The sequence below is a fragment of the Hemitrygon akajei genome, chromosome 3 (genome assembly GCF_048418815.1).
Source record: "Hemitrygon akajei chromosome 3, sHemAka1.3, whole genome shotgun sequence".
Lineage (NCBI taxonomy): Eukaryota > Metazoa > Chordata > Chondrichthyes > Myliobatiformes > Dasyatidae > Hemitrygon > Hemitrygon akajei.
The window spans coordinates 175927515-175944626 of NC_133126.1; the positions used below are offsets into that span (position 1 = coordinate 175927515).

General features: G+C 43.0%; 1 protein-coding gene across 5 annotated transcripts; it reads right to left on the bottom strand.

Annotated features, from left to right (window-relative positions):
* Positions 1-857: 857 nt before the first annotated feature.
* LOC140725654 (actin-1-like) lies at positions 858-6169 on the bottom strand. 5 transcript variants are annotated; one of them, XM_073041414.1, is made up of 2 exons: positions 6151-6169; positions 858-1963 (listed from the first exon to the last, which is right to left on the bottom strand). In XM_073041414.1, the coding sequence occupies exons 1-2, from the start codon at positions 6167-6169 to the stop codon at positions 858-860; spliced, it is 1125 nt and encodes a 374-aa protein (XP_072897515.1). The 5 variants fall into 5 exon arrangements, with proteins under 5 accessions (XP_072897515.1, XP_072897514.1, XP_072897517.1 ...); XM_073041413.1 differs by lacking the exon at positions 6151-6169 and adding an exon at positions 4574-4591 and having other exon boundaries at positions 858-1970; XM_073041416.1 differs by lacking the exon at positions 6151-6169 and having other exon boundaries at positions 858-1732; positions 1862-2019.
* Between the last annotated feature and the right edge of the window lie 10943 nt (positions 6170-17112).

A 17112-nucleotide genomic window follows, 5' to 3' on the forward strand; every position in this document is an offset into this window, starting at 1 on the left:
AAATCTTTACTGTTGTTGGTATGTTATTTGACTGGGTCACAGTAAATCATTCCACAACTATGTCATTTATGTGTTGAACTGCTTCTATAGCACTTGTGGAAGCACGAATATCAAAATAAATTATAGACTTGCTTTGGACAGAATAGGTGTAAGAGCAAAATTACCAGCAATTGGGTTGTTTATCAGAATGTATAAGATCAAATAAGTGAACAACAAAAAACCTTTGGTCGGAAATTTTCTTAGCAAGTTGCTGTGACCTGGAATGGTCCAAAAGAGTGATAGAAGGGATTCCATGAAGAATTCTCCACTACACAAAGAAAGAAATATGGATATATCTTGTATATAAAAGGAAAAAAATACATTGAAAAAGATGTTTCAAAGAGCTGTTACAGACACAATGGGCTGAATGGCCTCTGTTGCATAATCCTATGCAACTATCTTGCCCTGTGAATGTTATACCATTGAATGCTTGGTTCAGCAAGCTGAGTGTTCCCATGCATGGGGAGAAATACACAGAAAAATGCTTAGATAAGAGTTATTCAGAGAGGTCCTGGGCACAATTACCACTTTATAATATTCAAGTACAGGATACTGGAAACACTCAGCAGGTCCAACCGAATCTATGATCTACGTCCGAACAGCGGCTCCATCTTTCACAAGGCCTTTTTAGAAATATGAGAAAGATTGTTTACACAAATAGGTTTCTTTTAAACATCTTTTTTTTTGTATTCTAAAATGACTGAGATCCGCAAAAAATTATAAAGCCGACAGTTTCTCGCTTTAATTTGGCACTTTTATTTTGTCAGTTCGTTTATTTTTTTTAAAATACAGTTGACTTTTTTTTTAAAAACAGGATTTTAGAAACACTTTCTGTGCACAATGTTAGCCCCAACTTCCTTGTACTCGCAGTCTGTCACCCACATCTGTCGGAAAGCCGACAGGGAGGAGAGGATGGAGCCTCCAATCCACACCGAGTTTTTCCTCTCGGCCGGAGCGCACACTTTGACCGGGGTGCCGGTGGGGACCATTTTGGTCAATTCCTTCAGCATCCTCTCGTCAATGCCCGGGAACAAGCTGGAACCTCCGGCGAGGATCACGTTGGCGTAGAGATCCCTCCTCAGGTCGATGTCACACTTCATGATAGCGTTGAAGCAGAGTTTATCGATGCCCGGAGCTTCGATGCCGATGTTGGCCGGGATGAAGAGCGTCTCGGGGCAGCGGAACCTTTGGCTCTGGATCTTGATGACCTGACCATCCGGCAGCTTGTAATCCTTCTCCACTTCGCAAGGTTTCCTGCACATTTCTGCCTGCAGATCCAGAGCCACGTAACACAGCCTCTCCTTGATGTCCCTCACTATCTCCTTCTCGGCTGTGCTGACGAACGAGATCCCACTCTCGGTGAGGATCCTCACCAGATACTCGGTGAGGTCCCTTCCTCCCAGCTCCAGCCTCAGAACAGCGTGGGGCAAGCAGTAACCCTCGTAAATAGGCACCGTGTGGGTCACTCCGTCGCCACTGTCCATCACACACCCCGTGGTTCTGCCGGAGGCATAGAGGGCCAGTACCGCTTGGACGGCGACGTACATGGCCGGCACCTCGAAACCCTCGAAGAGGATCTGACACATCCTTTCCCTGTTGCCCAGCGGATTCAGGGGAGCCTCGGTCACCAGAGCCGGTCTCTCGTTCGGTTTAATTTTCAAATCGTTGTCATACATGTACCTCCAGATCTTGTCCATGTCGTCCCAGGAGGTGACTATGCCGTGTTCCACGGGGTACTTGATGGAGAGCACCCCTCTCTTGGCTTGGGCTTCTTCGCCGATGTAGAAGTCCTTCTGGCCGGCTCCGATGATGAGTGATTTCTGCCGCGGCTTGCCGATCACGTTGTAGAAGATCGAGCGAGGCTCTTTATCTCCCGAGATGCCAGATTTGATCAGACCTGACCCATTGTCGATGACTATGGCGGGTTGGAAGTCCATCATCCTTGGCAGGGCGCCGTGAGTAGCCAACACAACGCCCACCTCACACCAATAAGACTGCACTAAAGATGTGCTTTTCAACGTTGCTTAAAGAGCAATAGACTGACCCCTGTGAAGCCCTTGATGTAACATTTCTGTGAGGTTTCACACATGCAATTGTGACAGCTTGGAAGGATTATGAGGAAATAATCATTGGTGGCCGCGGTCGCGTCAGCTAGCAACCCCTGGACAACCACTCAGCACAGTTACTTCAAAACCAATCTGCAGCAGCTTTGCTTTTATTTACGGATAACAATGAAGCTCGCATCTAAAGTGAGGCATTAATCCAACGACTCGGCAACACTATTGATCATGCAATGATAAATTTAACGAGTGGATAGTTTCAATACATATTCACCCTTTGGACCTAATCTGAAATCAAACACATCGTAAATAATAAACAGCAAACACGAGGAAATCTGCAGATGCTGGAAATTCAAACAACAACACACACAAAATGCTGGTGGAACACAGCTGCCTGGCCTGCTGTGTTCCACCAGCATTTTGTGTGTGTTGTTGTTACATTGTAAATAATAGTTAATGTTAGTTAATCAGATTAATTCATTTTAATAATTAAAGTAATTACACAATTTTATATGCTGAGTAGATTTTGCCATCGTTGCTGAACTAAAGTTTTGGACATGGAACATTTGGCAAGGAAAATTGCTATCCACTGTGTTTGGATTTGCATTTCCGATCGGAGGAGTGCTCTGTCACAAACTCAGTTACACTGCAACAGAACTTGTCTGGCACCTTTGCTGGAGATAATTCACAATTTCCTCTGCCCCAACTATTTGTCAAAATAGTTTGCAAAGAAATCCAAGAAAATGTTCACTTTATTAAACGATAGTGCCTTTGCTTCATGATATCCTCATTTGGCTTAGTGGAAATTCCAAAATGCTTTGCAGTGGCACATGAAAGCAACGTTGCCAGCTGTATTTAGGGAGACATGGAGACAGACAACCCAAAGCTTAAACCCAGAGGATTTAAGGAAGAGGGATAGAGAGGCAGAGAAGGGAATTCAAGGGTATAGGAGCTTGTCTGTGGAAGGTGCAATTCTGCCACAGGCTGTAAGGAGTTTGTACATTCTCCCCAAGACCAAGTTGGATTCCCCTGAGTGCCCTCCATAGTCCAAAGACTTGGGTTAATAGGTTAACTGGGTGGCACTGGCTCATTAGACTGGAAGTGCCTGCTACTGTGCCCTGTTGTTGAGGAAGAAAGAGAGGAAGGAGAAGGAGAAGAACCCTTAACTCGGTAGTGGAGTTACTGGGGCACCGTCATGATGGCGTTTCCGTAGCAAGCTACTCTTGTTTTACGAGGCCGAGTTGCTAGCTCGACACTCAACCCGACTTGGATTCAAACCTGGGAACCTTCACTCCGGAGTCCGGCGCTGATATTATTGCGCCACCAAGCGGGAACCCTGTTGTTAAATACAATTAAAAATAAAAATAAATTGAAATGTAGTCTAATGTATGACACAACATAAAATAAAACCAACTGTTATGAACTTTCTCATCCAACACTGTACCAAACCAAGGAGAAGGATGAAGTCAGTGCAGGTAAAGTTTCTGGCAGGGATAATGGTTTCAGTTTTACCAGATGTTAGATAGAGGAAACTTCTGATCATCTAGTATTGGAAGTGAGACAGTGAGACAATCAGAACCTTTGGACAGATCGAGGGCTGAGGGTGAAGTGGAGATAAGGGTCATCACTCTAGGTACAAAACTTGAGTTGTATTTTCAGGTTGCAAGATGTCAAAAATGATAGGAAAATCCTAGTGGCCCTCAAACACTAGCATTTGATTCCCTTCTGCTGATGTCTCCTTTACCTTCTTAATATACAATAATTCCACTTAACGTGAAGACATTTCAGCAGGGATATCTGCAGAACAGTGCTGCCACAGAGTAGGCTTGTTTCCAATATTGAAGTTTATGGGACAAAATTATACAAACTCAGCACTGAAGTGGGTTGAAAGGGTCAGGTGACCAAGTACTGGTTTGAATTGGTGAATACCACTCCAATCATATAAATGTAATTTCAATGAAAGCACAACAGTGCCTTCACTTCCTTAGGAGTGTATGGAGATTCGGCATGACATCGAAAACTTTGACAAACTTGTATAGATTTGTAGTGGGAAGTGTATTGATGGCTGTACTATGACCTGGTATTGGAACACCAATGCCTTTGAATGGAAAATCCTACAAGTGGATTTGGCTCAGTACATCACAGGTAAACCATTGGGCACATCGACATGAAATGTTACCACGGGAAAGCAGCATCCATCATCAAAGGTCCTCACCACCAAGGCCATGCTTTTTCCTCATTGCTGCCATCAGGCAGAAAGTGCAAATGCCTCTAGACTCATGCCCCCAGGTTCAAGAACAGTTACTACCCCTCAACCATCAGGCGCTTGAACGAAGGTGAATAACTACACTCATCTATTGAGATGTTCCCGCAACAAATGATCTCAATTGTCTTGTTTATCTTGTTATTTTGAACTCCTGTTATTTATTGTTGTTTACTTATATTTGCATTGGCACAGTCTGTTGTCTTCTAATCTCTTCTTGGTCTGTCATTGATCCTGTTTATGGTTACTATTCTATTGATTTGCTGAGTATGCCCACAGGGAAAAGAACCCCAGGGTGGTGCATGGTGACATAAATGCACGACGATAATAAAATTTACTTTAACCACAGTGAATCTGGGATGGATGGAGTTGTTCTTATGGAGTTTTGGGATTGGCTCCCCTCAGAGAACTCCAGCTACCTCCATTAATGGCCACTGCTATCCCTGATCTTCCTCCTACGACGCTCCAACTCCCATACCTCTACTTCCTCTCCTCCTCCTCCACCATCTGTTGTTATTGATGACCTCATAGGTGAGGAGGTCTGGCCCTCGCAATGCCAAAGGAAGGGAGCATTTAATAGCCAGCTACATATCAGGTTTGGTACCCCAGCTCTGTTGCTGCAACCAGCTTCCTAAATGAATTAGGGTGAAATCTGACTGAGAGGACCCTTGTCTCCAAGGTACCTGTTGCAGTAAAGGTTGGACATAGAACTGGCACAGGAAGAATACATAACTGCTGTTTGGAAGTTCAGCACAAACTTTTACAATCCAGTGTATGCAGTAAATGGTAAAGGAATGCAATTAGTTTCTATTGACTGTGACAAAAAACAGACAGGACATATGGATGCAGTCTATGGTACATTGAGAGCCTTTAATGTGGGTGCTTTCTGGTGCTGTTGCCTCTGCTCAGGAGGAAAGATATAAGTGTTCTTCATGACACATGGAATCTTAAGCCATCTCCTCGTGATAATGACTGATTGCAGATTGTGCTGGAGCTGGGCAAAGTGCTGCTTTAAACCGCTGCATGTTTCTTAATTACCAAAATGTCTCAATTTCTATAAATTATGGAATTGCTTCATTTAATGAAAGAGATGAAGTGCCAAGCTATATAGGTAATGCAGCTTGAACATTAAATTCCCTTGTGAAGCAAAGGCATCGAGTCAGACAGCATTGTTCAATAAAGCTGATCTTTCACACACACATTAAGATCTGCTCTTAATGATGATAAAAATAATGCAAGAGTGAAAGCCCTAGTTTAGACCATTAATATAAGGAAAGAGTAAAATCTGATTCCTCCATGGTATATGCTAAAATAACATGGAAGTTTGTAAAAGTAAATGGAGTTAGCTTAGAAGTGGGAATGTTTTAAGAAAGTAAAAGGAGGACAAGTCCACAGCTTTGAGAGGAGGTAATAATGGGTTGTCTAAGGAGGGTGAAATCTTTGTCCAGGTGCAGGTACAAAATGGTGCCTTAGCATGAGAAAGTATTAATATGAGGTGTTTTGAAAGGTATAAAAGGGCAATTTCTTTATGCAAGGGGGAATCTCCTCTTAGATTGGTTGACAACTCGTGCTGACATTAAGAATTGAAGATAGAATCAAGGACATCAAGAGAGAAAAAATCAGACAGAGAGAGAGAGAGAGAGGAAGAGGGAGAGAGAGAGAGAAAGAGGGAAAGAGAGAGGTAGAAGGGGGGGGGGGGATGCGTGAAAGTTTGTTGGATCTGAGGTTCCTCCAGCATTCTGAAGCTTAGTTAGTTTAGTGGATGATAAGTATTAGTTTGTTTTCCATATACTTCTTCATTACCCATTTGTTTCTCTTTCTGTATTGTTACATAACATTCATAAAGTGATTTCTTGTCATTTAACACATGTATAGTGCCTCTTTTGTTTGTGAATACATTTGCAAATATCTCTTGCCAAATTAGAAACAAACATGGAGTGAATTTTAAAATAATTTTCATTCCGATTAGGTAATCAGACCATTAGGCAAAAAGCACTATTGGATAACACGTTCCAACAAATGTGTACGTGCTGTATGCACCATTGAAATGAGGTGCAGAAATTCTTCATACCTACTGGTGCTGTTTGTTGTGAGCTGAGTTCATCCTACAATTTGCTTAGAATAAAGAAGACCACAGTGCTAAAGATCCTATATCAAGAAAATTAGTCTTATCTTATATTCTATTTTTCATTTATTACCGAATAGATTATTTTTTTGTCAGGATAATGCATTTGCTGACTTAGGCTTCCATGGTAATACAATGGACTTATTAAACAGTTTATTTTAAATACACTGGGAGTTGATCAGGATAACAGCCAATAATTTAACATGTTATCCCATGTAATAATAACGTATAAATGAAATTAAATGCATTTGTTTATATCTGAACTTGTAAACTAAATGCAGACAAATAGAAGACTAACTGCATGTTCTCACCTTTACCATTAGATGGAGCTCTTTATCTTTCCTGGTGAGGATGAGGACCAGCAATATGCATTAAGACCATAAAACTATTAGACTATAAGACATAGGAGCAGAATTAGGTCATTCAAACCTTTGAGTGTGCTCTTCTATTCCAGCATGACTGATTTATTAACATTTTCAACCCCATTCACCCAACTTATCCCCATAACCTCTGATGCCCTGGCTAATCAAGAACCTATCAACCTTTGCTTTAGATGCATTTGATGACTTGGCCTCCAAGCCAACTATGGCAATGAATTCCACAGTTTGACTACCCTCTGGCTAAATAAATTCCTCCTCATCTCTTTTCAATAGTGATGTCCTTCTACCCTGAGGCTGTGCATTCTGGTCCTAGTCTCTTCCACTATTAGAAACATCCTGTGCATGTCCACTCTAGCTAGGCCTTATAGTATTCAGCAGATTTCAAATGTGTAAGAGGAAAACCCCATTCCAATGCTGTTCTCAATTACATCACCTCCAGTTCTCAGACATTCTTACCTTTGGCCATTAGTCAACCTATAGCTGGGGAAGTGATGGCCCTCTCCTGTTAGACTGCTTGTGGTAACTTTTTTTTATTCTTTCTACTTCTCTTCTAATGTTTATATCTGTGCACTTGCAATGCTACTGTGATACTGTAATTTCCATCGGGATCAATGAAGTATCGATCTATCTATCTGCCCTCACCTCCAAGCAGGGATAGACTTCCTACCACACCATGAGCCTCCACATCCAACACAACATTTTCCATAAATAGGATCATACTACTAAACACCTTTCCCTTCCCCACAATATCTTCACTTTCCACTCTCCATGAATCCCTTATCCACTTGTCTCTCCCCACTGATCTTCCTCCTTACATAACCTGAGAGGGCTAGCCAAAGCTCAAATGCCACCTAGAAATTTGCCAATCACACACCTATTGTTGGCAGAATTTCAGATGGTGACAGAGGCATGTAGGAGTGAGCTAGATCAACTGATTAAGTGGGATTGCAGCAAAAACCTTGCTCTCGACCTCAGTAAGACCAAAGGATTGATTGTGGACTTCATGAAGGGGAAGTTGAGGGAATACATATCAGTCCTCATTGTGGGATCAGCAGTGAAAAGGGTGAGTAGTTTCAAGTTCCTGTCATCATCTCTGAGGGTCTATCCTGTGCCCCACATATTGATGCAATTACAGAGAAAGCACAACAGTGTCTATATTTCATTAGGAGTTTGAGGAGATTTGGTATGTCACCAAAGCCACTTGCAAATTTCTACTGGTGTACCATGGAGAGCATTTTAACTGGTTGCATCACTGTCTTGTATGGGGGGGGGGGGCACTGCACAGGATCAGAAAAAAACTGCAGACTGTTGTTAACTCGGCCATCTCCATCAAGGACACCAGCCTCCACAGCGTTGAGGACATCTTCAAAAGACGATACCTCAAAAAAGTGGCATCCATCATTAAGGCTCCCATTGCTCACATCAAGCAGAAGGTATAGGAGAAATTAAATAAGTATTACAAAAAAGAAATATATACTGCATATAATGTATATATTGTTGTTGTTCCTTTCCAATCCTTGTTTCTCATTGGGCGGCATCTTGCCGTTTCTTTAGCATCTTTGTTTTTTCTGAGGCCGGGTTGCTAGCTCGATGCTCAACTCAGCTCAGATGGAAAGCGTGCAAGGAGCCGGCAGGATTCTTGTTTCTTATTGTAACTTATATTGTGTTTTGCTATGCATGGCACTGCACTGCTGCTGCAGCACAACAAATTTTATGACATTTACCAGCGATATTGAACCTGATTCTGATTCAGCAAGCATAAGGTGGTGGTGGAGCTTAATTAAAACTGTATTATCAAAGTAGGTGTATATCAAAATTATCAAAAAGGTGACATTGAATTATTAAGGACACCTGTCGCCCAGGAAATGCTTTCTTCTCTCTTCCTATTCTCGTCTCTCTTCTTACCACTGCCATCAGTAAGGAGGTAGAGGAGCCTGAGGTCCCATACTCAATGTTTTACAACCAGTCCCTACCCCTCTGCCCTCAGATTTCTAAACAGAAAATGAATCAAGCCATGAACATTGCCTTACTATTTATGCTCTCTTTTAACACTACTTATTTAATATATATATATATCTATACATATGTGTATTCAAGGATTCAAAGATTTATTATGAAAGAATGTATAAATTATACATTTTTTAATTTGTCTGCTTACAGGCAGTCACAAAGCAAGAAGCCTGAATAAACCAATAAAACAAGACCACAAACCAACATGCAGAGAAACACAGAGAGGAAAAAACACACACACACATCATGCAAACAACAGAAACAAGTCAACAGCATCCTGAACCGGACTGAGTCCCAGATCTGCTCCAGGAGCAGCTGGAACAGGCCCAAGACTTGGTCACAAATCATCACACCAGCAGGGTAGAAACACACAGCAGACAGATCAGCTCTCATCCTTGGTGCCATAGAAAAAGGAAAGAACATTTGCAGGAGAGCAGGAAAAATTCTCCCAAACTCTTGCCTCCAAACCCGATACTCAGGCTTCCAGTTTATCCAGGCTGACATTTAAAGTGTACAAGCACCGATAACAGTCTAAGACCCAGGCCCCAACACAGTGACACACCTGGGCCGCCAGCCCAAAGCCATTCTCAGTCTCACCAACTTGGCTTGGCACTTGGAATGATCCAACCTTGCACCAGGGTTAAGAGGAAAGCATCGAAAATCTTCTATATCGACTCCTCTCCAAATCACTCACCTCATCTCCAACAGCGACACAAGCTCTGTCTGTGACCCCGGGTTGAACATGTTGCGCCTTGCATGGCTCATCCCCTGAACCAGCCTCACCACCACCTGGCTTCTCACTGTCTGTGATAGTTCACCACAATTTGCTTCAAAAAAGATGTTAGAAGTAGTGTTTTAGTTGATTCTCTTGCCTTATGATTTACTAGCAGGATGTCGCACACACAAGATTGCTATCTGGTCCTGATGCTTGGCCCCTTAGGTTCTCAATATCATTCTGAATGTTGTTCTTCCTACTTTGGTTTTGGCCTTGGAATTCCTTAGAGACAGTGCTGATGTTGCAGAATTTGGGTACATCCATGAACTTCATCCCTCTGACCACTTGGGGGCAACGCAACAGCACAGATGGAAGAACGGCCACCTCCTCGCTCCAGCAAACTAGGTAAACGACGTTCTGTCCTGATATCTGCTCCTATCTGAATGTGAGCACATGGGTTTCCTCTGAGTACCCTGGCCTCCTCCCACATCCCACAATGTGTGGGGTAGTAAGTTAATTGGCTTCTGTAAATTGCCTCTAGTGTAGATGGCTGGTAGAATTTCAGGGGAGAGTTAATGGCAATGTGGGAAGAATTAAATGGATTATGGTAGAAATAGTGTACAACAAATGTGGCGGTGGATGGGTTGCATGGAATGTGAGTGAAGTGGCCAATTGCAATGTTCTAGATCAAAGGGTGTAAGGAGTAGCCATCTTACTCAAAATGTTGTTGTGTTTTGGACTTCACTGGCTACCCAATCACAAGTTGCCCAGACTGGACTACATGGATCAGAGCAAAGGTTGGGTCAGGTTGAGGAAAAAAAAAAGTACTTGGGTTTGGATTGTATTAGACTTCCAATCAGTGCCCTCAAACGAGAACTGGATGGACTCTTGCAGGACAATAATCTGCAGGGCTGTGCAGAAAGAACATCTACTGGAGCAACAAACAATCTGCTGGAGGAACTCACTGTGTCAAACAGTATCTGTGGAAGGGGGAATGAATTGTTGATGAAACCCTGATTCAGTTCCGGCTTCCAGAATCTGCAGTCTCCTGCATATCCAATAGAACTATTTGGCTCACCTTGGCAGGACTAAATGAGCCAAAGGACCATATTTTATGCAGTAACAATCTCACAATGCAATAAAATGTTTTCCCAGCATCCATAGGAGAAACTGGGATGGAAGTTTCTATTGCTCTCCTTGGAAGGCACTGTAATGATTTTAGGACTGGTTGATATGACTCACTCCACCTGAGCTTAAGCTGCAGCTGAGTTCACCAGAGGATAACTCATCCTGCACACATCAGAACTGACTGCACGGTTAATATGTATTTTCTGGGTTTATTTGACAATAAAAACATGATGGAGCATTGCCAAGTCTACAGGCCAGGACAGAAGGAAGCTTTAACGGCAGAAAAGAACTCAGTGGCCGACAACAGTGGTATTAAGTTTCATCCTCCTCACAAATCCAACAATTCCTCTGCTAAGCAGAAAATTAAATAGAAGCAATTTTTGTTATGCAGCCAACGTCCAGACGTGATGATTAAGGAGAGTTACCCAATCACTTTTTACACTTTTTAAAAATTGAACTTTTTACACGAAGTGGACGAACTGGGAGAACAGATTTTAGTGTTACTTTTGTGTACTTTAAATTTGTGTTTTGTTATTAAGGTCTCTATTTTTTGGAAACATGTGGGATGTATCTTAGGTTCCACACCACCAGGTTCAGGAACAGTTATTACCATACAACCATCAGGCTCTGGAACTGGTGGGGATAATTTCATTCACCACAATTCTGAACTGATCCTGTCGACAATCTACAGATTTACTTTCAAGGATTCTACAACTAATGTTCTCAATATTTTTTTCACTTTAATTGTACAACTTGTCTTCTTTTACACATTGTTTTGTCAGTCTTTTGATTATGTGAAGTTTTTCATAAATGCTGTTGTATTTCTTTAGAAGTCTGTAAATGCCTGCAAGAAAATGAGACTCAAGGTAGTACATGATAACACAGTAACAGACACACAATGCTGGAGGAACTCAACAGGCCAGGCAGCGTCCATGGAAAAAGGTAAACAGTCGACATTTTGGGCTGAAACCCTCATCGCTACTGGAAAAGAGATGGGAAGACAGAGTAAGAAGGTGAGGGAGGGGAGGAAGAAATACAAGGTAGTAGGTTATAGGTGAAACTGGGAAAGGGGGGGATTGAATTAAAAAGCTAGGAAGTCAATTGGTGAAAATAAAGGGCTAGAGAAGGGGGAATCTGGTAGTAAAGGACATAAGACCCTGGAAGAAAGGGAAGGGGAGAAGCATCAGAGGGAGGTGATGGGCAGGTAAGAAGATAAGATGAGAGAGGAAAATGGGAATGGAGAATGGGGGGGGAGTCTTCCATTGGCAGTCCATGGAGTAGGATGCGTGTGTGCTGCTCCTAACTTTGATAACCTACTTCACACTGCTAGATCTGTTTAAAGTTTAAAGATTTATTACTTTTACTGAAGGTTTTACAATCTACTTACAATGGCAGGGATTTAAAAAAAAAGCTGGGAATGAGGAGGGCGGGCAATCGAGAAATCGATGTTCACGCCACCAGTTTGGAGGGTTCCCAGACGGAATATGAGGTGTTGCTCCTCCAACCTGAGTGTGGCCTCACTGCAGCATAGAGGATGCCATGAATTGATATGTCGGAATGGGAATGGGAAATAGAATTGAAATAGGTGGCTACTGGGAGATCCCACTTTTTCTGGCGAAACAGTCTCCCAGTTTGCATCAGGTCTCACCGACATACAGGCGGCCACACCCGGAGCAGCAGATACAGTAGATGGCCCCAACAGCCTCACAGGTGAGATGTCACCTCACCTGGAATGGCTGTTTGGGACCCTGAATGGTAGTGAGGCAGGAGTTGGCGTGGCACTTGCTCCACTTGCAAGGATAAGTGCCAGAAGGGAGATCAGTGGGGAGGGATGAATGGACTAGGGAGTGATCCCTGCAGAAAGATCCCATTAGAGATGACTCTCCATCGCTTCACCCCTCCATCAATAAACTGCTTTTTGATGGCATGCACTTTTTAAAACACTGTGGTTAGTCCTACATGGTTGTATCATAAATGTTTGGTTTATGAAATCAGTCAATGAAAGCAAGCATGCAGGTACAGCAGGCAGTGAAGAAAGCTAATGGCATGCTGGCTTTTATAACAAGAGGAATTGAGTATAGGAGTAAAGAGGTCCTTCTGCAGCTGTACAGGACCCTGGTGAGACCCCACCTGGAGTATTGTGTGCAGTTTTGGTCTCCAAATTTGAGGAAGGACATTCTTGCTATTGAGGGAGTGCAGCGTAGGTTCACAAGGTTAATTCCCAGAATGGCGGGACTGTCATATGTTGAAAGATTGGAGCGACTGGGCTTGTATACACTGGAATTTAGAAGGATGAGAGGGGATCTGATTGTAACATATAAGATTATTAAGGGATTGGACACACTGGAGGCAGGAAGCATGTTCCTGCTGATGGGTGAGTCCACAACTAGAGGCCACAGTTTAAGAATAAGGGGTAGGCCATTTAGAACAGAGATGCGGAAAAACTTTTTCACCCAGAGAGTAGTGGATATGTGGAATGCTCTGCCCCAGAAGGCAGTGGAGGTCAAGTCTCTGGATGCATTCAAGAGAGAGTTAGATAGAGCTCTTATAGATAGCGGTGTCAAGGGATATGGGGAGGGGGCAGGAACGGGGTACTGATTGTGTATGATCAGCCATGATCACAGTGAATGGTGGTGCTGGCTAGAAGGGCCGAATGGCCTACTCCTGCACCTACTGTCTATTGTCTATTGAAATCTCCACTGGTTATAGCTCTTTACTTCACCTTTCCCTCTCCCAGTTTCACTAATCACTTCTTCCTCCCCTCCCCTCACCTTCTTACTCTGACTTCTCATCTTTTTTTCCCCAAGTCCTGAAGAGGGCTTTCAGCCCAAAAGCATCAACAGTTTACTCTTTTCCATAGGTGCTGCCTGGCCTGTTGAGTTCACCCACTATGTTGTTTGCATTACTTTCATTTCCTGTAGCTGCAGATTTTCTCTTGTTTGTGGTAACATATACATACTTAACTTTGATAATGAATTGTACCTTACAGTAAAAGAGAATCATGGAAAATTAAAATAATGCAGATAGGATTATTGTTAACTTGATTAGCTCTGAGAAACAATCTCTGGGAACTACAAAGTGAAGCTAACCGTGCCTGTTGCTCGCACCTCTAGGGGCACTCTGACTTCATGCTGCCTTCCTTCTCCAGTTATGCTTCTGGTAGTTTGCAGCGGTCACCAGCACAAAGCCTCTTCCTATAATTTGCTAGAACTAGATAAAATACATCTTAAGCTGCTTATTGATGGGTTACACTTTTTTAATCAAGTCAAGTCAAGTCAAGTCAACTTTTATTGTCATTTTGACCATAACTGCTGGTACAGTGCATAGTAAAAATGAGACAACGTTTTTCAGGACCATGGTGTTACATGACACAGTACAAAAAACTAGACTGAACTATGTAATAAAAAAAAACACAGAGAAAGCTACACTAGACTACAGACCTATACTGGACTGCATAAAGTGCACAAAAACAGTGCAGGCATTACAATAAATAATAAACAGGACAGTAGGGCAAGGTGTCAGTCCAGGCTTCGGGTATCGAGGAGTCTGATAGCTTGGGGGAAGAAACTGTTACATAGTCTGGTCGTGAGAGCCCGAATGCTTCGGAGCCTTTTCCCAGACGGCAGGAGGGAGAAGAGATTGTATGAGGGTTGCATGGGGTCCTTCATAATGCTGTTTGCTTTGCGGCTGCAGCGTGTAGTATAAATGTCCGTGATGGCAGGAAGAGAGACCCCGATGATCTTCTTAGCTGACCTCACTATCCGCCGCAGGGTCTTGCGATCCGAGATGGTGCAATTTCCGAACAAGGCAGTGATGCAGCTGCTCAGGATGCTCTCAATACAACCCCTGTAGAATGTGATGAGGATGGGGGGTGGGAGATGGACTTTCCTCAGCCTTCGCAAAAAGTAGAGACGCTGGTGGGCTTTCTTTGCTATGGAGTTGGTGTTGAGGGACCAGGTGAGAAACAGTACAGTATACAGAATTTTGTCAGTGCTATATGGATGTATCATAGCGGTTTGGTTTATGGAATCTCCACTGGTAATTTAATAGCTTTGATGTCTTAGAAGGCACTTCCTTCCTGCACTCTGTTAGTGAAGAGCATGCAAAGAAAATCTGGGTTGGAGTGGGGCTTATGGAATTAGCTGTTGTATACGTGTCTGAGCAAGTTTTGCCTGCTGTAAGGCAGTGTCTGTAATGAAGGTACACGTATCAATTTGGGGAGGTGCTTGAAATGGAAGATGGTGATGATCTGTAAGGGACTAGTTGGGGCATCAGGGCGCCATTGCCATTAGAAGGAGGCAATGTTCCTTCTTGACTATCTGCCTTAAGGACTTCCACCCAGTAGCACTCACATCTACAGTGATGAAGTGCTTTGAGAGGTTGGTCATGAGTAGATTGAACTCCTGCCTCAGCAAGGTTCTGGACCCACTGCAATTTGCCTTTTGCCACATTAGGTCAATGGTAGACTCAATCTCAATGGCTCTTCACACGGCCTTAGACCACCTGGACAACACAAACACCTATGTCAGGATGCTGTTCATTGACTACAGCTCAGCATTTAACACCATCATTTCCATAATTCTGATTGAGAAGTTACAGAACCTGGGCCTCTGTACCACCCTCTGCAATTGGATCCTCAACTTCCTAACTGGAAGACCAAAATCTGTGCAGATTGGTGACAATATCTCCTCCTCGCTGTTGATCAACACTGGTGCACCTCAGGGGTGTGTGCTTAGCCCACTGCTCTACTCTCTATATACACATGACTGTGTGGCTAGGTATAGCTCAAATACCATCTATAAATTTGCTGACAATGCAACCATTATTGGTAGAATCTCAGATGGAGATGAGAGGGTGTACAGCAGCAAGAGATGCCAACTAGTGGAGTGGTGTTGCAGCAACAACCTTGCACTCAACGTCCATAAGATGAAAGAGCTGATTGCAGACTTCACAAAGGATAAGATGAAAGAACACATATAAATCCTTATAGAGGGATCAGAAGTGGAGAGGGTGAGCAGTTTCATGTTCCTGGGTATCAATATCTCTGAGGGTCTAACCTAGTCCCAACATACCTATGCAGCTACAAAGAAGGTAAGACAGCGTCTATACTTCATTAGGAGTTTGAAGAGATTTGGTAAGTCAACAAAAATGCTCAAAAGCTTCTATAGATGTACCGTGGAGAGCATTCTGCATCACTGTCTGGTATGGGGGGGGGGGGGGGGTTTGCTACTGCACAGAACTGAAAGAAGCTGCAGAGGGTCGTAAATTTAATCGGTTCCATCTTGGGTACTAGCCTACAAAGTGCCCAGCACATCTTCAAGGAGCAGTGTCTCAGAAAGGCAGTGTCCATTATTAAGGACCCCCAGCACCTAAGGCAAGCCCTTTTCTCACTGTTACCATCAGGTAAAAGGTACAGAAGCCTGAAGGCACACACTCAGCAATTCAGGAACAGCTTCTTCCCCTCTGCCATCCAATTCCTAAATAGACAATGATCCGGTGAACACTATCTCACCTTTTTTAATATATATTTCTGTTTTTGCACAATTTTTAATATATTCATTGTACTGTAATTGATTTACTGATTATTTTCATTTTTTTCCTACATTATGTACAGCATTGAACTGCTGCTGCTAATTTAACAAATTTCATGACACATGCTGGTGATAATAAACCTAATTCTGATTCTAGTCATTTATTATGAAGGGTGTTGGCGGTCAGAAATGATAGTGGTGTTGGGTTGAGTAAGGTTGGAAGTGTGGTGGGGGTGGAGACATATCTTATAAACCACAGAGAGGAAGGGTCCCCCAGATGCCTACAAATCATTGGTGAGGCCTCACTTGGAATATTGTGAACAGGTTTGGGCCCTTTATCCCAGAAAGGATGTGCTGAAACTGGACAGGGTTCAAAGGAGGCTCACAAAATCTATTGCAGGATTGAACAGTTTGTCATATGAAGAGTGTTTGATGGCTCCGAAACTGCATTAACTAGAATTCAGAAGAATGAGGGGTGACACATTGAAATTAATTGAATGGTGAAAACCTTTGATAGAGTGAATATGGAGAGTATGTTTCCTATGGTGGTAGAATCTAAGACCATAAGGGAAACCTCAGAATAGAGGGGTGTCCTTTTAGAACAGAGATGAGGAGGAATTTCTTTAGCCGGAGAGTGGTGAATCTGTGGAATCCTTTGCCGCAGGCAGCTGTGGAGGCCAAGTCTTTATGTATGTTTAAGGCAGAGGTTGATAGATGTTTGAATTGTCAGGGCGTGAAGGGATATGGAGAGAAGGAAGGAGACTGGGGTTGAGAGGAAAATTGGATCAGACATAATGAGATGGTGGAACAGACTTGATGGGCCAAATGGCCTAGTTCTGCTCCTATATCTTACAGTCTTAC